Source organism: Pleurodeles waltl, chromosome 1_2 (genome assembly GCF_031143425.1).
Source record: "Pleurodeles waltl isolate 20211129_DDA chromosome 1_2, aPleWal1.hap1.20221129, whole genome shotgun sequence".
Lineage (NCBI taxonomy): Eukaryota > Metazoa > Chordata > Amphibia > Caudata > Salamandridae > Pleurodeles > Pleurodeles waltl.
The window spans coordinates 873,304,796-873,332,201 of NC_090437.1; the positions used below are offsets into that span (position 1 = coordinate 873,304,796).

The window sequence follows — 27,406 nt, forward strand, 5'->3', positions numbered from 1 at the left end:
ATCGAATGTTCTCGGCGAGCATCAGAGCCAAGACACCATTTCATCAATCACACCTAGACCTCATCACATGGAATACCTGCTCCAGGCATGTGGAGATGCTGGCCTGTTCACTACACGGTTTTCCATCTGAAATCCTGGTGTCATCTGCATACATTTGGAGATTCCCTAGGTCTTGCTCTAGGGTTTGTCCTCTTCCAACATTTGTCTCCTTGGTTATTTCTTGAAGTAAAAAACAATGGTTTCCGAGCAGAGGGTCCCTCTATCTACAGGCATATTAAATCTGTCATTGCGGTTTGTTTTTAAGTTTCAGGGGCATTCTAACAGACTTTTACTTCCCATGTGCCCTGCATTAATGTAAATTTTCTTCACAGCCATCCCCAATATAATTTATTTTTGCTTACCATACTCATATAGGGCACGCATTAATTCCCTGCATCAGTAGTAGTAATATCATTCCAAAACGTCGTTTTCACAATTACATGGTTAACTAATATGAATGAAACACTACTTTGTAAATATGTTCCAGTTTGCTTACATTAAACTTATCCAAACCACCTGTGCCCAGACATAAAGATGAATATTTACCTGTCTGTATTGCTTTAAATATATTGTTGAAGAGCCTGTGTATTGCTTTTTGTCCGTACAACTTTAATAGTTATGCTGGACACCCAAGTCAGAGTCGTCTTATCTTTACCTGCACCTTATAGTATGTAATTTAATTTATGTCTGCAGCTGTCCAATCGTCTTCTTCTCATTTAAGTATTAACATGCCTCAAACACCTCTATAACATGCTACAGTGCTTTGAAGAAAGATTAAAGTCACATAGTGCCATTTTAAAAAAACGATTAATTAAATAAGCATAATGCAAGACAAATTTTCAATCTTCAGTGCATATAAAATAAAATTAAACTTGTTGCCATTTCTTCATTTAATCAGTGAGTAAACCACAAAGAGCTTTGGAAATAAATCTAAAATAGCACCAGGAACAAGTGTGTCCCTTGAGGATCTGGTAAAATGGGATTTCGGCACTTAACTTGTTGATTCACATTCATATTACGGGGGTCAATTTAATAACATAAATGTACAGAACGTTAAATGCACGACATGAATTTTAAGGAGTAGTAAATTCTTCCAGGGCAATTGTGAAGGACAACACTTACTTTTAAGGTTTGCCTCAAAGTTATATTCTTAGTCCTGTGTTATTTGAATGTTACTGTGTGGGTACAAATAAACTTGAAGTCCAGTGTTGCCAGTTTTACTCCTTACACATACTTCTTGTTAGATTGCATTCACATACGAAACTGATTTGTATGGAATTGAATGTTGTTGATCTCTGCATAGTAATAGCAATATAACCAACACAACCAGGTTTTTTGTTTTTGAGTTATCTGTTGCATGCTGAAAAAAGGGGAGTGGAGTGTATGTAACTAGGTACAGTAGGTTCAGTCTTGCAAACAGGAACCGGAATATTCTGCCATCTTCGTGTTAACTTGTTTAATATGGTCAAAAACACAAAAAGAACTCCTGGAAGGTTACAGGAGCTCCATATGCGTTTATGAAGCTCACATGTGCATGTACCCAAGAGCATCTCCTATCCTGCTGCTCCTAGTATGCTTCAGTACAAACTAGTCAAATGTATTGATCAAGTTTCTCTTCGTATAGTTTTCAATGATGTGGAGAATTTTTTTATTGAACATTCTTACATTTCTCGAGACTTAGGGCCAGGTGTATCATGTTATCCAATAGCGATTACCTAATTGCGATTTTTTGTGAATCACAATTAAGTAATCACTATTGGAATGTATGAAACTCCACGAGTTTCATACTGCGATTCGCAAGGGCTCACAAATGGACCTAACTCATCAATATGCATAAGGTAGGTTGCAATTTGCGAGCCATTGCGAATGGCTACAATTACAGGGATGGTGGCATGCTGGGCTCAGCAGAGCACCATGTCTGTGATTGCTTTTCAATAAAGCAATCTTTTTTTTTATTTTATTTTTTAATGCAGCCAGTTTTCCTTAAAGGAAAACAAGATGTGTTTAAAAATTAAAAGTTTTCTTTTCATTTTTTGAAGAGTAGGCACTGGTCTGTGGGACCACTGCCTGCTCTTCAAAAACTTGAAGTAGGTGGTAGCGGCGATTGTTTTGCAACCGCATTCACGGTCACAAAACAGATATACATACCTCTGCGATTCGGTATTAGGAAAGGACGCCCTTGACACGCCCCTTCCTAATACTGAATCAGTATGTAGTCGTGGATCCAATTTGCAATTCGGTAACAAGTTACCGAATCGCAAATTGGACTTGTTACGTACCAAAACGCATTTTGGGCCGTTTACGATCGCAAAAATGTTTGATTCATCTGGCCCATAGTTCAACAGCAGTTGTACATTTTTCCTTTACCAAGCATGGTTCTTAACTTTGGCAGGGTATTGGTGTGTGTTTTGTTTTATTTGATAAAACTTGATTGAGAGAATATGGATGCGTGTGATGACACAATAAACAGGAACCAACAAAGAACCTGTCAAATCTTTATACTCTTGTGTATTAAGTAAAAAAATACATCTTTGGCTCAAAGAAGGATGTGATGCTCCGGAAAATTCTAATTATGAATAAATATGCATGCTTTCATTTAAAATACATTTGCCTTTCTTGATCTGCTGTGATTTTTGAAGTACAAATATTGCTTATTACTTTAGCTACAGAGCGAATTGTATGTATAATTAGCTGCATGCTGGGACATTCTAGATTGCTCTGCAAAGAAAAAGACACTGCCAAGTCTGGACAGCAGGAGTGTAAAGGAGGAGAGTACACATACTCTGTATGCTTGTACTTGCGTGCCGTGGAGTGAACGTTTTGGATATTTGAATGCACATTCAGCACTACATGTAAAATATATGGCTTTTCAGCCAACTTGTTTGATAGTTGTGCCATGCATGTTTCCATACTACCCTTTTGTTTTTCGAAAACGTTTTGGGGGAATAGCAATGCCTTCCAAATCCCCTTGACCCACATTCAGTTCATGCGCTATTTGTATTGTGCTTAGTACAACCACACACAATCACTGCATGCGCTATTTGCATCATGTTCTTAGTGGAATCACACACAATTACTGCATGGGATATTTGTATTATGTGCTTAGTACAACCACACACAGATCCTGAATGCTGTGTTTGTAGCCTGTGCCAAGTACAACCACAGAAAAAAACACACTTTATTTGTAATTGTTGAGTACAACCAGACAGTCCCAGAATGCATTTTTTGAATTGTGTGCTTGTTACAACAGCATGCGCCGTTTGCTTCATGTGCTTACTAAACCCCCGGTTTACAGATGAAGTACTTTACATTCCATCCTATATGTTCATTTCTCTTATCTTTCAACTAACATTTCTTCTAAGCAAAACCTAAAATGCATCCCTGTTATATGAACTGATAGTTCCACCATCATGAGGAAAGCATGTACTTGAGGCTAGTTTAATGGATCTTATTCCAGAGAAATTATGACTTTCAACAAAAAACACAGTTCAAGAAAGACGGTGATATCTTAGAAAGGGGAATGTGCAGTGAAAGGGAGGCGTTGGAAATTGTGTGCCCTATGGGCAAGGAAGGCATGAGATTGGAGAAGAGATCAGACGAATGTTCTGAATGGTCGATGAAAGAAAGTTGGAGGCGGTTGTGAGAAAGGGAGACATACGAGCCATCCTGACTTATATAGAGATGCAGTAACATTCTAGTCTTTGAAATTTGGTCAGGAAAGGATCGCAAATGCTTGAACAAAAGACAGCGAGGGATTGTGCGGCTATGGAAATTAGTAAGCAAGCCTTTTGAGGTCATGACATGAATGGTAACAGATGCCCCCTCTTGTTATGCCGCTGTCGCAAGGATTTGTAATATACAAGGCCGAGAAAGCCTTTAGGGTTCCTAGGCCCACGAAAAGGGCTAAAATGACAAGGGTGTGAGATAAGTGGAAGATCTGGGACTTCTGGTGAGTGGCTAGTCTGACCATCAATCCTGCGAGGACTGAAAGTTAGAGCAAAGCAGTATATGGAATGGAAAGAAAGGTTTACGAATCATGAAAGCATAGACGTGACTTTCAACCTTACCAGACAATAATACAGAACACCTAAATCAAGATGGGAAAGAAATGATATAATGTAGAATATGTTAATGTAGGCTAACGATGCAGGATTGTGAATCCATTTATGAACAAACAGATTCTTAACATATCCTTGTCAGGCACCCTCATTCTGTGTGCAGTGCATTTGTTTGAGGCTGATTTGAATTAGGGGATCTCTTATGTCTTTACATATAGAAATGCATGTGCCCTGCTCGTGTCACCATTATATTCATGTGTTAACTTGGTCTGCTGGCTATGTAGGCAACCAAAGTTCGGTGCAACACTGTTTATCAGAGAAGGTTTCATAAATTATGAATTTGAAATTTCTTGTCCTGCATGGCCTTTTAAAAATATATGACTGCTTTCCCATGTATTTTGGAAGTTATGTTAGCACTTTTTTTCCTATCAATGTTTGTTTTCTATATTGCAATGTTGATGTATAACAGAATGATTCCTTCTGTTGTACTGTTTACAATTCTTTTGAAGTCTAAACATATGTTTCAACTACTTTGAGGCTAGCTAATGATTCTTACCTTAATTTCATTACAATTGCTTGCTTCCTGACCCCCTACACACAAATATATCCTGTTCTGTGTTACATTGTCACTTTCATTGACTGAAGAATACCCCCATTTGCCACACATACAAAAGAACTGCACCAAACCCGTGCTTAGAGAGACTCTAATTTAAGTTCATCGATATTTTCCTGCATTCATTATTCTGTATTCCACGTGTTCCTTAAAATGTACAAGCAACCAACATGTGGCTGTCCTGATGCTTAAGCACAGGCTCAAAAGAGAAGCCAAGCTATTGGTGAGTGTACCATCAATGATTTACCTAAACATTCGTACTAGAAACCAAATTAAACACACATGCAAAATGCAACTAGTAAAGTTAAATCCAGATGCAAACACAAGATGGCCGTATAAACAACATTAATAACGTTAATGGACACAGTTTGAAATATGTAAATATGTTTGGTGGCAGTGCTTAACTTGAACAAAATGGTGCTTTAAAAAAAAAGGGGGGAGGAGAGAAAGAGAGAGATCTTCTTTTGTGAACATTGATGTTTCCTTTTAGACGACTGGTTCTCTTCTTGTTTGCAAAACAAGATACCTAAACAATAATTCATACAACCCTTTTATAGAATAGATTAAATGGAAACTGAAGTACCCACTAATTGGATTACTACTGCCATGTCTGTGGTCACAAAAATGCAAAACTGAATTGAAATAAAAAGGTGTAATAAACCAATGCTATTCTTAAGCCTGGTTCTGTTCTTATCATCAGTCTTGAAAACATCCCTTCCAGGGCTTTGGATGGTTGGTGTTTTTTAGCCATGCATTACATTATTGGGCTTTGGATGGTTGGTGTTTTTTAGCCATGCATTACATTATTCAATTGAAAACTGATCAGATTTAAAGTAAGGTGATTCTCCTTGTTGGTTTGTGTTTAAGTTGGAGTGCTTGAAGCCCTTGTCAACGCGCACATCAATGAGATGCAATGTGTTATTAATTGGGTTTGGGGCAGGATAGAGCGCGACCAATGCCAGTGCATCACTTGGGTACAAAATTATTGCATTGTAAATATAATAAAGCATGTATCTTTTTGTAGTAGCATAACTTTCTCAAGGAGGTTTAAGTATGTCTTTTTTTACTGTTATCTAACGACTCTTCTGAAAGTACTCCCTGATTTGCCTTTGTTGTCTGTTCTCTGTACTTTGCTCTTTATATTCTAAGTGGGTACAGCCTGAAGCATAAATCCATTGTTAGGATGCATTGCTCTTGCGTGCCATGTTGGTTTGCAGCAGACGGATCCAGGTTAGACTGTAGTGTTTCCTCCCTGCACCTCATGAACATTTCATTCTTACCAGCCGGATCGCTATCAGCTGTTAACAATGATCAAAGGTTTGTGAAAATTAGTCCTGTTAGTGAAAATCTTCCGCTATATTAGCATCATACTAAACAAGTTGGCGACACATAGAATGACGAAACAAAAACAGGGATCACATTTCCCTACAGACTTTTGAGTTTTTTGCTGTCTAAAATGCAAAGACAATGAGATATCTGGGACAATGATGGTGTAAGCCACTGATTAAGTGACAAAACTGTTTACTAGAGGAGGACAAGATGACGCTAAAAGCACTTAGATACAAAAAAAGGGATCTTTCCCAACAGATGTATGACTCCCTGATAAAAAAAATGTATTCTCAATATGTTCCAGGGAATGCCTTAATTAGAAACAACAAAAACACAATTTAATCCCCACACCAAACAGTGAGCACTTCTTGAACAACCAGATGAATTAAATAATTTTCTTCTTTGAAACTGACTTGACCAGCATGATAAATCTCGACTTAAGAGTGGAATAGTCCGAGGCCAATTAAGCAATCCAGTTCTATCCCCACTTATACAAACATATTCAGTGCTGGCCAACAGCTGGCCCGTTTCCGTCCCAGGCAGAGTAGTTCTAGAACAACCATGTGAATGCATTGAACACAATTAACTGTTCCATGACCTTTGATGGTCCTGTAAGCAGGAAGAAATTGTCTTCATTGACTTTAGAATGGAGTGCCATATCTTACATTTAAACAAACAAGTGAGTGCCAGAAGTACACAGTACAAACAATGTGTGCCCAATATTTGAACACCCCCACCATGATTGCATAATCTATCCTCTCACAAGCAAAATACACCTCTATGTTCTTGGAGTACGACTTTATATCGGGGTGGGTAGGTGATCTTAGAAGGGGAGGTGACAAATGACTGAAAAAAATATAATTGCATTTTTTTCAGTAATTGTCATCAGGGCTACACATGATGTTAAAAGATGAGCCCCAGGGAGAAATAAGAATACACCATGGTCATCTAGATCTCGGTGTCAGACAGAAATCTCGTGTTGATATAGCACAGTGCAAAGCATTTCAAAATTTCATAGAGAAGGGGGTTTAAAAATGTCCTTACAGCTCAGCGATTACATCCTTTATGTTTGTACACAATGCATCAAGGTAAAGTTAATCTCCCTTTCCTGTGCCAGAGAGCCTGCCAGGTCTGCTTTTGTTGAAAAACACTTTACGTAGATGTGCCCGAGCATGTGGCGACTCAGTCACCAACCTTTCCATACAAATGTACATGCCTGTTTTGACTGGATAAATTACCTTGTAGTCGGCTTGTTGAAATATGCCTCCAAGCTCTCTGTAGTGATTCTAATCAAATGCAATGACACCCACTGATGTGCTTAAATGCATTTCTGATTAATTGCTGTAGTGGGTACCTAACTGACAAGTCTTTCATGGGTTTATCAGAAATAAAATGTGTTTTAACTCACTAGGACACTTATGAATTATTTTTGCCCTTTGTCCCCTGAAACGCAATTCCAGCTTGGCACAGATAGGGAAATGCATAGTTTCAGGCAACATAGCAAAATATCTCAGCAAGGTGGGCCATACTCTTTGTTTTGTATGCTTAAATGTATCTCTCTCCACCCTTTCTGTTACCTAATTTTGCAGTCTTCATTCCTTTTGTATTTTTAATGTGTTTTCGTCACCCCCAAAAGCTTTTACATCACACCCACTGTCATCTGTATTACAAGAGCAACCATACATTTTAATCCCTTTGTATTTTTGGTCAGCCAGTAGGCACGCAGCAGCCTTAATCCTACAGGCAGTAATGATCTATTGCAACACCCAAGCCAACCAAATCCTGCTGTAGGAACAGGAGGAAACAGAACCCAGCGTATGGGCTATAGTCAAGGGGAAGGCAGTGGAGTGGTTTGCTGGAAATATAGCAGCCTTCCAGCTTGAAAACAAAAGGATCATTTCTGAACTTTGAGGATTGTTTTAAGTGTTAAACACCATAAAACGCATAGCAATGCTCTGCATTAAAGGATCAGTGTCTCTGAATCTAAATGTACAATTTATTAACTTGGCATCCCCTTCCCACCTCTCTTCCTTCACCCATGTACAGCAAATGAAATTGTTTATACTTCAGAGACGATGCTATGAAATGGGTGGTGGTTGGAGGTTGGTGGTGGTTGCTGGTGGGTGGTATGCGTTGCACTGTCTGAGTTATTGCCATAGTGCTACTGCCCATAGATCACTTTCAGTGATTGTCTATTGTTGATGTGCAAACGTAGGTGGGTCAAAATCCATGGTTTACAGATAAGGAAAATCCCAGTGAATAATGGTTTTAAACCAGTGAGTAAATGCAAAGGCCCGTGTGTATTATGAAATGGTCCAGTAATGCCAAACAAGGGCTCTTTTATGATAATATATGACTGATCTGGCTATATAAACCTACAGCAGGACATTGCATTTCTATAAAATATTAGTTTCTCAAATCGAGAAAAGTAAAAGGTTATTTCTTCAGTGGCGGCTTCATGTATGGTAAGTACTCTTTTGTAGAGCATCAGCAGCGAGGAGTCTAAATAGAACACAGAATCAATAGTCTTGAGTTCTGCACAGATATGCGCAGATCAGGTGGTGTCATTAATGCTTAGCCCATCTGAAGATAATGTTTTTAGATGTGATTGCCACAAATTTTCCAGGACATTGTACTGGCTTCGAGACCATCCACACAGAAAATCATTATACCGACTGTACACCCCACTGTTAATGTGCAGTGTCCTCTAGGCAGGCAAGAATGGCAAGGTAAGGTTTCATAGCACGCATCGGGTTGAATTTCATTGCACACATCGCGTTGAATTTCAGGACTTTTGATTTTTTTAGGTCAAACCTCAGTGGTACTTTGTGATGTTCAGTGATTGTGTGTTCTTTTTATACAAGGTTACCTATAATTCAAGTGGGGATCAAGAGAGTTTTGAGATAGCTGCCAATCACTCCCTTCACAAAAAAGAGCTTCTAAAATGTACTGGACTGTCTGCAATGCTGTTTGCACTAAATGTTCATTGCAGCTCAATTTTCGTTTATTTGGGAATTAATGGTCAAAATCCTGTTCCATTTAAAAAAAAAACACAATTTTATTACACAAAAAACCTTTTTTGGATAGCTAATGTTACCAATTATTGATTATTAATTTCAGCAATATACGATTTACATTGACAGTAAATTATTATATTATATGCAAGTCTAAGGATGTAGTTCAATGAGAGAAGAAATTGTTGGGAGACAAATGATGCATGTGCTTAAACATAGAAAACAAAAAATCGGGATTCAAATGTAAGGGGAGCCAGCTTAGCACAATGAGTTTGCAGGAAGATGTGAGCAGGGAACTAGTTTGAGGAGCTGCTAAGTAAAGGTTTGGAAACCATTGTATGCAGGTAAAAGGAATAAGCTGGGTGGCACCCATAGGAAAGAGTCGAGTTAATTAAGCAGGGAGAAGATGATATGGCCACGGAGGTGCTGAGGTCCCCGGGTTAACCAGATACCCGTCCGTAAATGACTAAGCCTGGGACCACTTTTTGGAGATGAGATCAAAAGATCTCAGGCTGTATTTTTATTTGCACACACACAAACATTAATTCAAGTAACATAATTGTGCACAGTAACTACATTATTTACATATTCCTTACAAGTGAAAGCTTAACCTTAACAGGGCCTCTAATACATGGGAGTCACCTAACCATAACCAGATTGTTCCTGCGCAACCAACAGCACAAAACAGTTTCTAAGTGAGATCATGACTGGCTCTGCGACCCTTCATCTTACACTCCGCGGCCCCCCTTCCAGAGGGTGGGACCCTCCTTATGGTAGTTCACCACCTCTCCTCGCCTGCACCGGAAGCTCTTGTGCTTGGGGCCCAACTTCCATTAGAACACCTATCTTGGGCACCCCCCCCTGCACCCAGCTTCTTCGTCTCCCAAACAGCCTGTGCTGGTTCGCACCAACTGCACCTGCATATTGATTGACAGGTAAGGACTGCTTTGTCAGTGACGCACCCAGCCTACCCTGTCACTGCTACATCCTTATGACTTGCTGCCAGCACTATTGTTTTGCTTTACAAGGATGCCACAGGGGACCTGAAGCGTCCATGTCAATCATACCTCACCCGTCATCAGGCATTAAACACAACAAATCTAACATCACTACATAGTCTGAACATCTGGGAAAGAAAAAGCGTTAAACATGAAATGCAAACCTACCACAAACAAATTACATTTGATCTACCCCTCTGAAAAGAAAACATTAGCACAAAGCAAAACAAAGTTACAATACCATAATCCTTCCCAGTGATATATATCTCCGTATGCCACATGCCCTGAGGATGGTGGGGGGTGAAACAAGCCCTCTGCCCATGTGGCTCCCAAAGAGCAGAAACGAGGAGAGGCCATCAGCAGCTCTGTGGCCTTCCTGGTGCATGGCGGTGGGTGTCTTGGAGGTACTCTGGCAGTGCAATGGTTTGCAGCTTCAACACAGAACGGAAAATAAAGAGACCTGCTCTTTGCTCTGCTGCCCCTTTCAAGGGCATGGCCCTTGCACCACCAACTGCCGGAATCTCACTCTCACTCCGGAAGGACTTACTCCTTTCTGGGTTGACACAGAGGTGTGTCTGCTCCCATGTAACCAAAGCCTATCTGATCCCCCTCACCCCAGCCATTACAGTCAGGTCTCCCAGTTGGAAGAGCCTCTTGCATATGGCCAGGGTGGCACTGAAGTTCCCAGTTAACCAATTATCCACCTGCTTGCCCGGCACCCATCCGTCAGTGGCTAAACCTGAGGCCACTTTTTGGAGTTGAGATCGAAAGAAATCCGGCCATATTTTTATTTGCACACACAAAAAAACATTTATTCAAATAACATAATTTTGCACAGTAACCACATTATTTACAAATTTCTTACAAGTGAAAACCTAACCTGAACAGAGCCTCTAATAAATGGGACTCCCATAAACATGAGCAACCAACAACACAAAACAGTTCCTGAGTGACATAATGGTTCTGCGACCCTTCCTCTTACACCCCTGTCTAGAGGTTGGGACCCTCCTTATGAGAGGTCCACATCTTCCCTCTCTGGCACTGGGAACTATTGTGAATGGAGCCCAGCTGCTCGTAGAATACCTACCTTGGACACCCCTGCATCCAACTTTTTCATCCACCCAAAGGGCCTGTGCTAGTTCACACCAATTCCACCTCGCAGGTGGTTGACAGGTGATGACCATATGTTAGCGACCGCCCCGTGCCAATGAAACCTCCTGTTGACTTATTGCCAGCACCCCTTTGAGGGTCCAGTGATGCTGATGCATTAGCTGTTGTTTTTCCATAAAAGGATGCCGCAGGGGACCCAAAGAGGTATGACCTCACAGGCCAGCATAGTTCACCTACCATCTGGGACCCCCATACCTCCAACATCCCTGGTGCGTTGGCCCAGCCACACCAACCAATTTTCCAGAAATATTGTGTTACCCTCCTTGAATAAGTGTACACCATCCTGCAAGAAAAAAACACTCCCTTTGAAGCAACCATGAGGTGTTTACAATAAACTGGCTGTGTTGAATATTTTTGCCAGCTTCTTGTTTAAGCATTTTCCTAACTCAATGAGGGCTCTGACCAACATACTACCTCTCCAGCTCATCTGTGAGAAATATGTGACCAAACTATTATGGCTCCAGGGAACTTTCTTGAGAGCCAGCCCACCTCAGAGACAATCAATTCAAATAAGTCCTCGCACCTTATACTAGTCAAACGAGTGCCTCCCAAATGCATGATCACTACTTCCTGGTGCAAAACCCTCCGGGGTAGCACTCTGTCCAACAAAGATTTCAAGCCGAGAAGGTGCAGACCTCCTACCTCACAGTAGATTAGATGAAATCTGGCCATTTTTATGCATGTTGCATATTTCCCCACTGCATACCAAATCTTTTCATGCCTTACAAAGTGTTGGTGTTAGGTCATTCCTAATACCAACACTTTTTTAACACATCTTGCACCCGAGTTGACAGAAGACAATGAAGTATCCAGCAGCCACATTTCTTCATTATGCCTTCCACATCCACTTGCGTGACAGAAAGATACCTAAAAGGGGATAGCAAAGACTAACGTCAGATCATCACATGTTCCATCTCACATACCGCTTGTAGCAATCAGATTTCCACCTGCCTATACTTTGGACCGATTGGCCTCCTATCCCTGTGCCTGCCACTGCAGTGGCTGCCCTGGTCCTGAAGGAATGCAGGCTGTATTCTTCAGGATCTACCCCTGTTGAAGGTAGAGCCAAATTGAGGAACTTAATAAACTGACACTTAGAGAATGGTGTCCCGACATCATCCTTGTGACTAAAAGAAAGTGCTTCCAGTGCCCTGTGGTGGGGAGCCATAAAAACCTGAAAGTTTCCCAATGGACAGCAGTCATTTCCTGGCACCCTGTGCAGCAGAATATGTTCCCCCTCTTCCCATCTGATTGGTCTTTTAGTGAGTGATGATCATTGCGAAGGAACCGTTTGGCCGTTCAGTATCTCCCAGCTGCTGACTACCCATTTTTTCCTTCTAGCTATTCGCCACCTGTTCCAATACCCTCAATGTCGCATAGGATGCCAGGGAGAAAACTTCTCTGAAAAAGTGTACTTTGGTAGGTGACCTGCATGTTTTCTCTAGACTGGCCATGATCCTCCAGTTTTAGTAGGTCTGTGTAGCGCCCATCTTGCTGTTTGGTTCTTTCAAGTCTCTGCCAGCCCCTCAGTGCCTTTTGTATCAGAAAGACCTTGGTCCCATCGGTGTGACTCTGCATTTTTGCAAAAAATGAAATAGCTGCGGTGTGCCGCCTAGTGTGCTGCCAAGGGTATGACTCCAGCCTCCCTTCCCTTCTCAAAGCTCCAGGAATGCAATTACCGACCCTGGTGAAAACAATTCCCCACCTCTTCTCCACCTTGGACCCTACAGTACGTCCAAAGTGATCCCTCACAGGCACACCTTGTGATGGGTGAAAAACTGACAGCCACAAGGTCTGGGAAGCTGGGGCACCAGGCTGCCAGAGTCTGAGAATGGTGAAGGAAACTCCACTGCTTCGGTGTGGTTTCTACCTGAAGGCCTGCATATTAAAATGAGACAGTGCATCTGCTACATTGTTCAATATGCATGTGACATATTTGGATTTAAAATTAATATTGAGCATCAAAAACAGCAGTATGATTTTTTTTTCAGTAATCTCAAAATCATTTTACATTTCACTGCTCGTTGTTTAATGCACTCAACCACAGTCATGTTGTTGACCAGAATTTCACAGACTTATTGTGAAACTGGTCTGGCCAGATTATGAGGGCTACCAGGCTGGTGAAGACCTACAATAACCTTATGTTTGGCACCAATCCAGAGTCTACCCAGTCTGCTGACCAATGGTGGTCAGAGCAAGAGGTGCCCAACATGGCACGAAATCCTACTCTGCCTGTGGAGTCCGTAAACAAACCTTACTATACATTAGACTTGGCTTAGCTTGGCCATATCCCATGTCCTGTTGCACCTCACCTGACAATCTAATGTGATATTGTTTAATTTTCAGACCAGACATGGCCTGAGCGGAAGACATGGAAAATAGATGCCCATATCTACTCCAGCATGTGGCCACTTGCTGCCCTTCTTAGCCCCACCATGCATCTTAGCAAGCAATCACCAACAACTTGCAACACAATTCGCTCCCCCAAATGCCCAAAGAGACCCTGCCGCTGACAATCACTATTTGTCTGTAATACAGACCAAAAAACCCTTGCCACCAGCCTTGTTTATCATATTACGTGCTTTAACCAGAGGGGGAATCCCTGTCAGAAACTGTTTTAAAAAGGTGACCTTACCACCACTTTTGGTACTAGAACCCTTGAGTTAGAGGGGCCTGTGCTTGCCCAACCACCCTCAAGCCCCTTGCTCAAATGCAGAAACCCTTAATACTCTTGCAGCAAATGGGTGGCAAATGCACCCCACAGTACCTGCTGCCGGCCACTGATGCCCCTCAGCGCCCTTCAGTACTGTCACTGAAAGTTTAAGAAAACTTCTGGGTCTGGCCAAAAGAAGCACTCTGCCCCTGCGGCTCCCGAAGGGCAGAAAGGAGGGACCGTCAGCAGCTTTCCTGTTGTGAGGCGGCAGGCATCTTGATGGTCCTACAGCAGAGCGATGGTTTGCATCTTTAACGCGGAACTGGAAACAGAGACCCGCTCATCGCCATGCTGCACATTTTAAGGGCGTGGCTTTCCCACCCTCAACTGCTTACCCCAACTGCTTGAAACTCGCTCTCACCCTGGAAGGACATGAGCCGTTCGGGGTAAGAGTACCCTACTTCCACCCCCCCGGCCGACCTCACTGGCCCAGGAGAACAAGTGACGAAGCCTGTCTCGTCGCCACCAGGCCCCACCAAATCGGTCAGCTCCCCCTAGTTGTGAGAGCCTCTTCGGTGTGGGCATGAGTTCAGTTACATAGTATCCTGAAAATTGAATAAGGAGCGGGCTTGTGTGAATGGTTGCGTAGTTATGACCTAGAAGTGTGCAGAACAATAGCGATGTGGGAGAGGCAGATCAGGCGATCAGAGCCAAAAACTACCTTCCATGCAAAAGGAAGCTGTGGAAGATAGCTTGAGCTCTGATAGCTTTATTATTGCCTCGCGTTTTATAGTCTGAAATCCCGATTAAGTTATCCACAGTTTAAAGACGGTTTATTTGTCTAATTGAGAGCTGAATCGGCATGCCTTGGAATTATCACAAGCCAGTAAGGGAATGAGTCCTCTGAAATGAATTCCTCATCAGCTGTCTTCTTTCCTACCTTAGCAGACACCCAGCTGAATTTAAAAGTTATATATGGATTTTCTGTTTTTCTCGTGCCACACAAGTGTCCACTATTTTGTGAAACCTGGTAGTTGTAAGTCTGTGCACTTCTTTTAATTTCTTCACATCGTTCACACCTCTAATGCGCTTACTGAATACCATGAGTGCCCGTGTGAAATCATTACAGACCTTATTTGAGACTGGTTAGGAAAAATGGTGTCAATGAGTTACTTACCGTCCTTTCTCACTCCTCGTTTAAGACAGCATGTGCTGCTCTTGTGAACTGACGCAGATGTCACTATTGGCAGGCTTTTTTCAAGAAGAGTTACACAGTTCTAATAAAATTATGTTTAAAACGGAAGACTGCAAAATCATTTTCCACATTTCACCCAATATATGGAGTTCTGTTTTCAATAACGTTTTTTTAAAAACTTATTTGGGCCTTTTTTCTGGCAGAGTGTGGCAACCTCTTACATAAAAAACATTCATAAAACATGACTTGTATGTGGGTTTCTGCAACTTGTTTACCACTTTTGACATCAAAGCCATGTTGCATTTTCCATTAATGCCAACTTTGTAATGTGTAGTTTTTCCATAGTTTTCTCTCTTCCACAGCACCCGATAAAGAGTAATTTATTAATTGGCAGCAAATAATTAACTGACATGGCATAGTGCAAAGAAATGGAAAAACACACACTGTGTGTACTGATGTTACCCAAAATGTCAAACGCTGCAGTTTGCTGCTTCAGGTTTAACAAAACACAAAAGGGCAGTCAAAAGCATTTACAACTTAAAACAACCATAATTTGAAGAAAAGTTGACCCAGCCAATTTGAACACAGCTTAATCAATGCATTTTATAGTTGATTTTGAATCAAATAGATTTGCTTTCAATCGGAAAAACCGTAAAAACAACAGGGTTGGCTATTTGAGGACAGGCCAATGAAATAAAGTTTCTTATAGGTTTTAAATAGGTTTCAAATTGATGTCAAAGTGTGTTTGATTAGTCGAGCAGGTAATTAGCAAAAATTTGGTTGTTTTTAATTTAAAATGTGTTAAGGGATATAACTGTAAAACGTTTTTGCCAGTTTCTATTGTCTCCATACTTTGTAATCATTATTTAAATCCTGCTAATATTGTTATGCACAATTGTGGGCCATGCTAGATTTTCAGGAGGCTTTTTTAGGTCAACCGCGCAAGCTTTGAACTGTTCTGAGCTTTTAACCATGCACATGTCATGCCCATCACTTTCACTCATTCATGGGCTAGCCTTTCAAAAATCACTTGAGTTATTGGTAAATGCATCACGTTTGTCCCGTCTTGAGGCTGTTTGTGTTACGCCTTGCAGACTGCCCCTGTTACATGTATTATTGCTTGATTGCCGATCTACTTCAGTGATGTACTTAAGCGTGGGCAAACTTTTTTTTGTCTCCTTCGTGCTGCATGGCGGCAATGGAGCTCACAAAGCGAACAGGCACAACAGCGTGAACTCGAAGTTTTGTGTTAAATGCCTTGTTTGTAATATCATTGCAGAATGCCTGCTAGTCCTAAAAACACCCTCAAGGGGCTTATTATATACTTACGCTGCATTACTTTCTTCTTTTTTTCATGTGGTTATGCCCTATAGGGGCTAACAGTATGGTTACATAACCATTTTTGTTGAAAAATATATTTTTGTTATGGTGCCATGTAGGGGTCGGTTTTGAGCATTAGAGTCTAATGACAAACGTTTATTTCTCATAAAGGTTTATAGGATACTTGTAATTGTTTTAATAATCTCTTTTAATAATCTCTCCTTATTACAAATATGACCATAATTCAGGCCAATTTAACACTGATATTACGCTATCACTGTTTAAACATTCTTGATATGTTTTTGGCGACCCCTATAGTTTATTTCACCTCTGTGACTGTCTGGTGTCTTTTTGGGGGGAATTATGTTAGCCAGACAGCAGCTCTGATGGTGGGGTGGTGAAAGTGGTATTCTATTGGAATTAGCCTGGCAGATTTAAATTAGTCGGAGGAGGCGGAGCACTACAGAGAATGTTGCTCTACTCATTAAAGTCACTGCTCTCCTTCTGAGCAGTGATAATAGAAATATCCCTGGCCAGTAAGACAGGATGGCATCGCATTAAATGGCAACATTTTCGTTTTTTAATGCAGATAGAGGAAGAAGGTAAATTGAAGTGATTTCGTTTTATGCAGGGCCACTGGAATTATATGGCAGGAAAAGATGAAATTATGAGGCAGGGTTGACCAATTTATGTGGCAAGAAAAGCTTACTAATGAATTTACAATGCCAATAGCTTTAACTCAAGCAAATGTGAGACCTACTGCATTGCAAATGCTTGTTCAATATGCTGCTTGTTTTGGTTTATTCACTGCTACCCTGGTCACCGAATAAGGGTATCAACTTTACAGCCATGTCCACTTTATTTGAGAACACTTGCAATTGGCGAGATGTATGCTGCCTGTAAAACATGTTGACAAAAAACTACTAACGTAATGGGAACGGGCAGGCAACAGTTTTAAATTTCGCATTTCTGGTCTTTCTTTGGGTACTGATAGTATGACATCTTACCTCACCTCTATGGGGGGTAGTGGTTGATGAATTTATGTGGAAGGAAGTTTGGCTGAAAAAGTAATGACCTAAAAAAAGTGGTAGACTGAGTATCAGGGGATGTTCATTCCATGCAAATTGAAAGGAAAATACTCTGAGCTGATAACACCACGTCGAGGATCTAGGAATACCTGCCCAGCTCTACGTCACAGTTTGTGCCCCTTTCAGACCAGTTACGGCAATAAATAGGACAATATAGGTGAAACCTAAGAATACTAATCTAATGAAGTAAGTGAACTCAGCTTACACACCAGGTTCAAGTCCCCTAGCAGCAGCCCTTGGATTCTTGAAAGCAGAATATACAGAGTCTCTAGCGTACTATTGCTTTGTGATGCCTGAGGGAAAGTTCTTTGAAATCGAGCTGCAGTTTACAGATATAGGTGAATCAATTTACTTCAGAATAGCCCAACTGTAGGAAATCCCAGAATCTGCTTTCTTTGAGAAGAAATTCCTCTTTGTCCCATTTTTCTCCCTTGATCAGCTTTGTGTTGGATGCCCTCCATAAATTTAAGTCGTAATCACAGCGGGGAGTGATCATTAACGAGAGACAATTGACTACAGGATGAGTTATGCATCCCTGGCTGAAGCCAAGGCAAACCTACTGATGAGAAAGTCAATCCCCTCCTGATAATGCCTGCTTGTGCCGTCGTTAAGGGCCATTGCTATATATCTGTTAGTCGGAGGGGGCGGAGCACTACAGGGAATGCTGCCTTACTCATTAAAGTCACTGCTCTCCCTTCTGAGCAGTGAGAATATAAATATCCCTGGCCAGTAAGACAGGATGGCATCTCATTAGATGCAGTTTAGGACTTTATTTCCCACCCGTTAACACAAGCAAACATTTGTTAACTCCCCCGATACAGTGCCGCCTGCAGTCTTTAGTCAGATGGCACAGTGATTCCTGTTTTCCAATAAGGCCGCATGTCTTAACACTGGTCACGCAAAACTTAATTTGTTCTGTTTAATGATGATTTTGTATAAATTTATAGTATTTTGCATTTCTTTGATGAAATGTATTTTCCGTTTCGATCACAGTGTTTGTTTTCAGGATTTACTTACCAATCAGTGCATGTGCTGACTGGCGCGAGATGTGTTGTCTGCTTATAGTGGGCTGACAGCCCACTCTTTACTTACCATAGGTTGGCTTTATCATTACTCTCATTTGCTTGCTTGCTTCTTATTCATTAGTATGTGTGGGCTTTTCTTACTCCTATGAAGCATGGATGCTTTACTGGTGTCCTGTGAATTGTCATTTTTCAGGCATAACAATTTTCCTTTTGTTTAAGCACTTTGCAAGTGTGCATGTGTTTTCCAGCTACCTTTCTTGTGTACTTCTCACCCTCTGCTGCACTCGTATTGCTCTTTCTCTGTCTGTGTACTACTCTTGCCCAACCTGTGATGTGTTCACCCTTGTGCACTTTTCTCTCCACCTAGCGTTACTGTCTCACCATGACTTTTCCTACAGTTCCATATGCTACACGTTGTTTTCTGTTTGTTTCCCCCACCCACGCCCTGGGTTCCTTCCCTCTACCTGCGCCCTCCATGTTGCTTCCTCCCATCCCACCCCATGTGGACTCTCCCCAAACTGCCACATGTTGCTTTCACCCACTTGTTATATTGCTTGCCCTCAGCCATCTGTGTTACTTCCCCCACCTGCTCACGCATGTCATTGTATAGGTGTACCCTAGCTTGGTTTGGGTGCCGAAAGATGACGCAGTCCGCTGCATCCTCAGCTTTCCCCCCCTTTTTTTGGCCATGCTACACAGCATGCAGCACCTAGTGCTTGTTTTTTTGTTGTTGCTTTCATCAGTGTCAGCAAAAGTTGATGATTTATTGTTGCACTCCATCTACTAGATAGTCTGTCTTTTGACATATATTATTTTTCCTTAAATGCAAGCACAGCATGCAATCTAAAATACACACCTTCTCGCAAAAACATGTAACCTTGTTGTAGTTCCCACATAAGGATTCAGTTCTATAGTTTAAAATAGACTACGTGTACGCATAATTGAATAGTTTGTTAATTTAATGCCAAGGTAGCGTTGACAAGGCAACCTACCTGCCGTCCTTGTGCGCTTCTATTGTACATAAAATGTTTAGATTTAGGGCGAGACTTCTCATTAACCAGTGTCTGGTTGTATGACATTCGTGCCTGATTCTCTCCCCCGTTGTTGCATTTCCCCAAGGGTGCATTATGACTACACATGCTTCTTCATTGGGGCACAAGAGTCTTTAAATAGTTCTGATTATCTAATAACTCCCTGATGTGAAGTTTCACCAATAGTCTCCTTAGAACATGCATAGTGATATCTGTCCCGTGAAAAGCACTACAAGTATCCTAGGCCTCCCTGAGATGGCTGAAATGAGGGGATTCAAAGAGGCATTCTATGCTGTATTAATGACAGGGAATGGGGAACATTTCCTCTTCAACGTGGTCTCTGTAAAACCTGAGGTGTCTGTGTGTATTAGCAGCATAGCTTAAGGAACAATGAAGCATATGGGGTAGAGTCCTTGACCCTTGGTCTTTCTTTCAAAATATTACCAGATTTGGGGCATGATTCTCAAGAGCTACGTATCTTTGGGTGTATTCCAGCAAAATGTATTCCAGCAAAACAAAGGTTTGTGTGACATCAAAATATAAAGACCATCACAGCTTTAAAAATCATACAACCCTGTAGCAGGGCTCAAAAATACTAGCAACACATCATTTGTATAAACCACTGGTTCCTAACCTGTGGTCTGGGGGTCCGCGACTGCTATGAAAATTAAATGATATTAAAAGATTAGGTCCCAGTTTCAGTAATGACTCATTGGGGGTTTGCCCAGATTCCAATAATGATTTCTGTGGGGGTCCCCAGATTCCAGTAATGTTAAAGTGGGGGTCACCAGAAGTCAAAAGTTGGGAACCACTGGTATAAACAGTTACCCGGCACTGAAGGTGTTTCCTGAAAACGTAACTCTTCGGTTAAGCAAAGAGCAAAATAGGTAGAGAAATTAAATAAACAAAGATCGTCTCTTAATTGTCTGGGAGCCTCAACCAGTAAAAAGTGAAGAAGTGACTATCATAGGCTATGCTTGCTACCTTCGTCAAGGCAGTTGTATGTCCACGGGGTCAAAATCAATGGGTTGAGAATAAAATTAAGGTTAAGTGGGTTAAGATAAAGGGGCAAACCTTTTCTAGGCTCAACTGGGCCAAAACTTGACTGATGTAAGCACAGAGATCTTGGTAGATGGAAACATCTCACTTCCATACTGTAGACATAGCGAGCGTGTTGCTATTGCTTACCTGCCTCCAAGCAGGTGAGGTGTAACCTGATGAGGAAAATACAGCTGAAGACTGTTTTAAAAAATATCACTAACAGGCGAATAGATTCTTAAGTGTTTAGCAGTAGGGCAGAGCTTGCGTTCCTGGCCAGAAACTGCTGGATAAAATTGAAACCGCTTTATAGACAGATTTCTGTGACCTACATTTAGTCAAGTGTGATTCAAATTCACAGATTAGAGAGGTCTTCGCACAACTATTGAAACCACCAATAGTGCAGTCAGTTCTCAGCACAGGTTGAGGTCCATAAAATGGTGCCAGCAGCACGTTCCAATGGTTGAGAGCATTAAGATGCATGGATTTCTTTGGGGTTTTGCACTGGTTGCTGAAAAACATGCTTTAAAGTCAGTTTACACCATGTTTAGCGGTCAAGTACCTTCCATTCATGAAAGTATGAAAATGGTTTTATCACTTACTCATGCATTTTTAAAAAGACTCGGGGGGGGGGGTCTGTGGTGGTGGTGGTGGTCTCATTACTTTAAGGAAGAACATTCAAGTATACCTATCCCAAGAGAATACTGCATAAGTGAGCTACATGCATATCAGTAGTTTTTTCGAAAGTTCTATATTTGTGCTACTGAGGTACCAGGTTTTATGATATGTAGTTTTGATTTGCAGGTGCAACTTTAATAAATTAATGATGAGGAGCTATAGATAGGTCATCATTAACATTAAGGGGGGCATTACGAGTCTGTTGGTCACTAGACTGCCATACTCATGCATGGCAGTCACTGCCACCAATGTGGCAGACTGAGCGCAACATTACAACCCTGACGGTCGGTCCGCCGGATCATCCAGGATCAGAGATCCCAGTGGTCTGAAGGTCGGTGCAGTTCTAATCCACCTGGACGACGACCCCTTCTCCACCAGCATTTTCATGGCGGTACCACCGCCATGAAAATGCTGGTGGAGAACAGGTGCAGGGGACCCCTGCACTCCTCATGCTCTTGGCATGGGCAGTGCAGGGCCCCCCCTGGCCAGCACCCTTGCAATGTTCAATGTCTGCTTTGCTTTGCAGACAGTGAACATTGCGAGGGTGCTGGTGCACCTTGCAGGCTACAACATTGCCGCCGGCTCGATTACGAGCCAGAGACAATACTGTAGCCTATTTCCAGCTAGGCCAGCAGGCAGAAACTCAAGTTTCCACCTGTTGACCTAGTGGGAAACTCTCAATGGGGCTGGCGGGGAAGTAGCCTGTGTGGCCGCAACCTCCCTGTCGGAAGTTCGGCCGATGGTCAAAACCGTCCACTGACCTCATAATGACCCCCTCAGTGTATGAAACTATGTGGTGAAATATACAACCAAAAGTCTCCCACCACCATTGCTTAATCGCATTTTCTATTTGACACACACCTATGCTGGTGAGGAAATAAATGCTGATTGCTTGCATCTATTTTTTACTACGCCAATAATTTGCCAGATTTCGTTCTCTACCTGCATCTCATTATCATTCTTACTACCTCTACAAGCTGGGACTCCCACTACCTGCATATCCCTAGCTAGCAATTCTACCAGCCCCTCGACCTGGAACTCACACCACCTGCATCTCCCTAGCGATCCTGCAACCCCCTCGACCTGTGACTCACTTTACCTGCATCCCCATGTTGGTCCTGCTACCCCTGTGACTTCACTGTGCCTCCATCGTCAAACATGTACAACACATTAAAAAAAATCTAATGTCTCTTCTAATCCATGACAACTTTCTTTGATCACTAGGTGCTCTATGTTTCTGTAGACAGCCTTGTCTTTAGCAGTTGTTTTCATTCTAACGTGGTGAGGATCCTCTGCTACCTTTGCACTGCCTGTGTCAGACGATGGTCTGAGGGGGTTAGGTAAGGGCATCATTCACCTTGACGTAAGGGTGATGTGGCCTAAGGTTTAATTTTTTAAGTGTTGTAGTTCACCCTGTGTCATCTGTTCTTTTTTGTACTATATTTTATTAAAGTGTTTGTTTAGTGTTTCATACAAGGTCTTGAAGCACTTCAGTTTTCCTTGGATCCTGGGCCCCTTTTCAGAGGTATGAGGTTGGAACAGTGTTGGGTATAGTATGTATTTGGCTGGAGATGCTGGTTGAGGAGTAAAAGGTTCAAATACATACTCTATACCTGGAACCGCATAAATGTGTGAAGAGGTGCAAAGAGTGTGAGAGGAGCGTTAGTTGTTCATAATTACGTACCCTCACCTACTTACACTCTTGTATAGATCATAGTAACTTGTGAAATCATGATGGGGCAAGAAATGTCTTTAAAGCTTTAGCAGGTGATTGGCACTACTATTTTCAACAGCCATTGAACGGAGAAGAAGTTTCTCTGGTTCAAGCCTTTTTTGTATGAGATACAGTCAATGATGGGGCATACCTGGGGCACAGAAATCTTGCTTTAAGAAAAGGATTGTTCAGTAAAAAATTGTTGTTGCTTAGCAGGAAAAGATGCAGGATAAAGACCAGTAGATGTTAGTTGTGCCTCACATATCCTCTGCCTAGCACATATATATTGATGCACAGTGGCAGTGTTAATTTGTCATCACAAATGAAAATTCAATTTTTCCATATTACTGGAGATTCTCTGTAGTTACTGTAAAACGGATGGCCGATTAATTTTTAGAGAAGCTACAGCAAGACTAGAGAACCTTTACAGCACTTGTATCCATTCTGCAAAAGAGTATCTCTGAGAAGCATGTCCGCTTCAAAGTACCTGCCATTGACATGGTGATGCTCAGCACTTCCAAATTTATAAATTTCAAAGTGATTTGCTAATTTTTTGAAAGTCATACTACACATTTATCCTTTTTATTTATTTATTTTAAAGTTCTTAACTTTTTGCTTACCTGTAATGCAGTGGTGTCCAATAGATCCCCACGAGAGCCAGACGCTCACCAATTTCTTAGGATGCTCACATTATAAAGTTGCATGCAATGACTCTAAATCAGTGGTCTTCAAACTTTTTACCGTCCCCCAGTGAAAAAAAAATCATTTGGGGACCCCTTAAACTTTTTCGCAATTGTTCTATGTTTAAATATGCCTACACATATTGAAACATTGCAGTTTAGTTGTGTTACTGTTTTAAAAATGTAATCAAATACATGATGACAAACATATTATTCTGGTCAGGCAGGCCTAACTAGCGTGTAACAGCATCCATATCGTGATTATTAAAAGTGAGGGTGGGGGTTCTAAAGAGTATTTGGAGTCCATTCCCGAGCTTGGATATAAATGGCAAAACAAGCTGTTTAGTGCTGCTCATTTTTACAACTTAAAAAAAGCCCCCAATGCTTCTTTTGGCCAGAGCCTGGCGCCTCCCATGGGATCACTTCAGGCCCCCCTTGGGGAGGTCGCCCCCCAGTTAAACGACCCCTACTCTAAATTAATTCATTTATGTTAATTAGTTATCCTGATGGAGATTTGCCTTTCTAGATTCATGTCCGCCCAGGGGCTTAGCTTCAGGACAGTGTTTGGGGTTTTACACCCCCATAATAAATGTATTTTCTGGACAATAGTTGGGTGCAGGTGCTTTCAGTCAGGTATGGCGAGGTGTCTGTCGGATTTTTCAAGACATGCTAACACAAACAGACGAAAACGCACACACCCTCTCTGCTTTGAAAGTCTTTAAAAAATGTTAGTTATATTTTACAAAATAGAGTTTTCTTCACTTGGTACCGCTGCTAATTCACCTTCGTATCCCTTTACTCCCTCTCTTGTGCCCTGCTTGCCGTATAATGTATTTTGACATTGAACACCAGCGCGATTGTTGGGAAATCTGAAGCTGTCAACCTCTGCTCCCCCTTTCCCTTCCCCCAATCATACTGACCAAGCTACGCCCCTTATCTGCCATCCTTTCCTTGTCGTTGTTTTGTGCCAGATCTCTTTTCCTTGCGGCATCACTGCTTGCTGCTGAATTAATATATGCCCATGTACATTTTGCTGTAATGGGGACAAGTGTTTTAGCTTGTAATTGGGGGAGCCTCTTCAATCCCATGTTGCTTTCCTCTTTGAAATCCTCATATATCACGTCTTCATCTTGTTAGCAAAATTGAAGAAAATGTAGAGCTTCCTATTAGTCAGCATTAGAATGCACCAGAAAGAGATCAAAAGCTCCTTAAAGCTAGACAGAAGTAATTTCTCGGAGGATCTGGTATTTCCGTCCTCTCCTGGTGGCGCCATGTTGGTGCCTGGCAACCACCGTGGACTTAACTTGCTCCGACAGGTAGCTCTACCACAGACAGTCGTGCAAAATTGTAAAATCTGTTCCGCCTGCGTGCTAATGAGTAGCGCGGTCGTTAAATATAAGAGTCTTTTGACGTTGTAATCAGATGTGATTCAGTCTGTTAAATATCCATGAAGGAACATCTGCTTCGCCGAGTGACCTTCTGCCGACGAATACTTCGCATCTATTAGCGGAGCACAGAGCACATCAGCACTAAACTCAAGTAGTCGACTGCTGTTTAGCAACTAACTGGTAATCATAATTTATTGGAGTTAAATAAAGCCTGAAAAAAGCCCCATTAAATAATTATAGAGATTATTTGCATTTCGACAACCTTTGTGTTCCCGCCAAAATTACTCATTTAATCTCGGGCTTGGTTTCTTAGAAATAGAAAGCTGGGTTCCAAAGGCACAATGGGGGAGCTGTCGGATGCCGCTTCGTGTAGGTGTTAATAAAATCCAGATGAAAAAAAATGCAAATAAATTACAACCAGAGCAATTTTACCATCTGTTGTATATTAATTAGAGCTGTGTGTATCAAGGGTAAATGCAGTTACTTAGAATGTCACCAAAGGCCCACTAATAGAATAAATGATATGCAAATATGTTGGAGCATTAGCTTAAATCAATCTTTTGACTATTTCAGGATCAGCGCATCCAACCTATAACAAGGAGCATGTAATGACTTTTTTCTCTCCTGTTCTTGTGTTTTTTTCTTATAGAGCAGCCTCAAAATAACCAAGGCCAGTCCACGCTGCAGCCCCTGCCTCCTACACTCAAGCCACACCCTGCGCCCCACCACCCATCCATCACATCTCTCAACCGCAACTCGCTGACCAGTAGGAGGAACCATAGCCCGGCCCCGCCGGCTGCTCTGCCCGCCGAGCTGCAAACCACGCCCGAGTCCGTCCAGCTGCAGGACAGCTGGGTCCTTGGCAGTAATGTGCCACTGGAGAGCAGGTACTCGCATTATTTCCTGTCTCTCCTGAAAATATTAGACAGTTTTTGATTGTGGTTCGAAATCGAAATACTGCTGTAGAAAACAGTGAAGTGATTTTTCATAAATGCTATTGAATATTTTTTCTAACCATATGTTTTTGAAGGGGACACAGGCCTTTTGAGCTATGTCTTTAGTAAACTTTTTTGCTCATGGCGAGCTATGCATTAGATGGCATGTAAAGGTCAGTCAAACTTGCATCGATGTTAGTAGTGTTATGGAACATGTATGCTGCCGCCCAGATAGAACGTTAATAAAGTATCCATGTTCTACCTGACCACTAGATGTCAGAACTCGAGACCTAGGCTGCATGCGTGGATTAAAGATAAAATGTAAAAAATATGGTGTATAGCATTAAAGGCTTGTGCAGCAAAATCTCTAATAAATTGAAGGGAAATTATCCATTTTAGCTAATGCTTTACTTGAAAAAAATACATTTACCCAATTAACACTCGCTGAACAATTCATCAACACTGTAATTCACCATTGTCACTTACACATTTATTCGTGACTGAGAAAAAAGAAAGTAATTTTCCACTTGAATCATCAGATCGAATAAGCGTAATTGTGTAACAGTTGAGAATAATTGTTTTGACAAATTTATAATAAACGTGCAGAGACTGGTTCTTTATAAGCATTTTTAATTCATTATTAATTGTATAGTGCAGGAGTTGAAGTGATTTCTAGGGATCGATGGATGGATAAAGAGTTCTGAAATTTTGAAGGAATGCATTCGGAAGGCACAGTTAACATGTTAAAATATAGACTGCAACGACTCACACGTATACTTGCTAACCTTTTTACGGAGTTGCAAGCCAATGAAAGAAGAAGTCTAGTACATCTGCTGTCTGGTTTGCTTTCCCTGCCTATATCTGAGAAACTGGTCCCAAATTTAGATAGTCTTAATTCTGATCTGATTTCTCTGGACCCTTGCTTCTCTATGCAATTATTTTAAACGATTTTCCCATTCTTGTCACGTAGGACTCTTTTTCAGGAATGCTGCTCAAGTTGTCGCTCCTATTGCTACAACTAAAATGCTAGCCACCTTCAGGACAATTGATAGTTCATAGGAATATGATTGTCTCTATTGCATTGCCATGCCCTCTGTTAGTGTTCTTGACCCGCCACTGCTGGTTGCATTGTCTTGCTCACCCATAATTGTATTCTAGTGTTATCACATTTCACAGCACTTGCCCACACCCTCCTGCTTCTCCATCCAGATATAAACTATTAAACCAGCAGCTGACTCAACTAGACACCCACCTATTTTCAAATGTCTAGTGGCACCATCTTCACCTTAAGAGCTTGAAAACTCTTATCCGTTCCTCAACTCACCCCTCCATTCACTCACACCCATTTGCGCACCTACTTACCCATCCTCCCTTCAACCTTCCCATTCACATGACCACCACACAGCAGTTGACTTGTTAGTGAAGAATAACCTTCCACAA

The 27,406-nt window shown here is 41.6% G+C and overlaps 1 protein-coding gene across 8 annotated transcripts in view; it reads left to right on the forward strand.

The window, feature by feature from the left end:
* The window catches only part of TENM3 (teneurin transmembrane protein 3), a 1,099,611-nt gene that overhangs the window by 839,659 nt on the left and 232,546 nt on the right, over positions 1-27,406 (forward strand). For all 8 annotated transcript variants that reach the window (XM_069244742.1, XM_069199199.1, XM_069199207.1 and 5 more), the window contains one exon: positions 25,681-25,918. In XM_069244742.1, the coding sequence (XP_069100843.1) occupies positions 25,681-25,918 (238 nt within the window). The remainder of the gene's footprint in view (positions 1-25,680; positions 25,919-27,406) is intronic.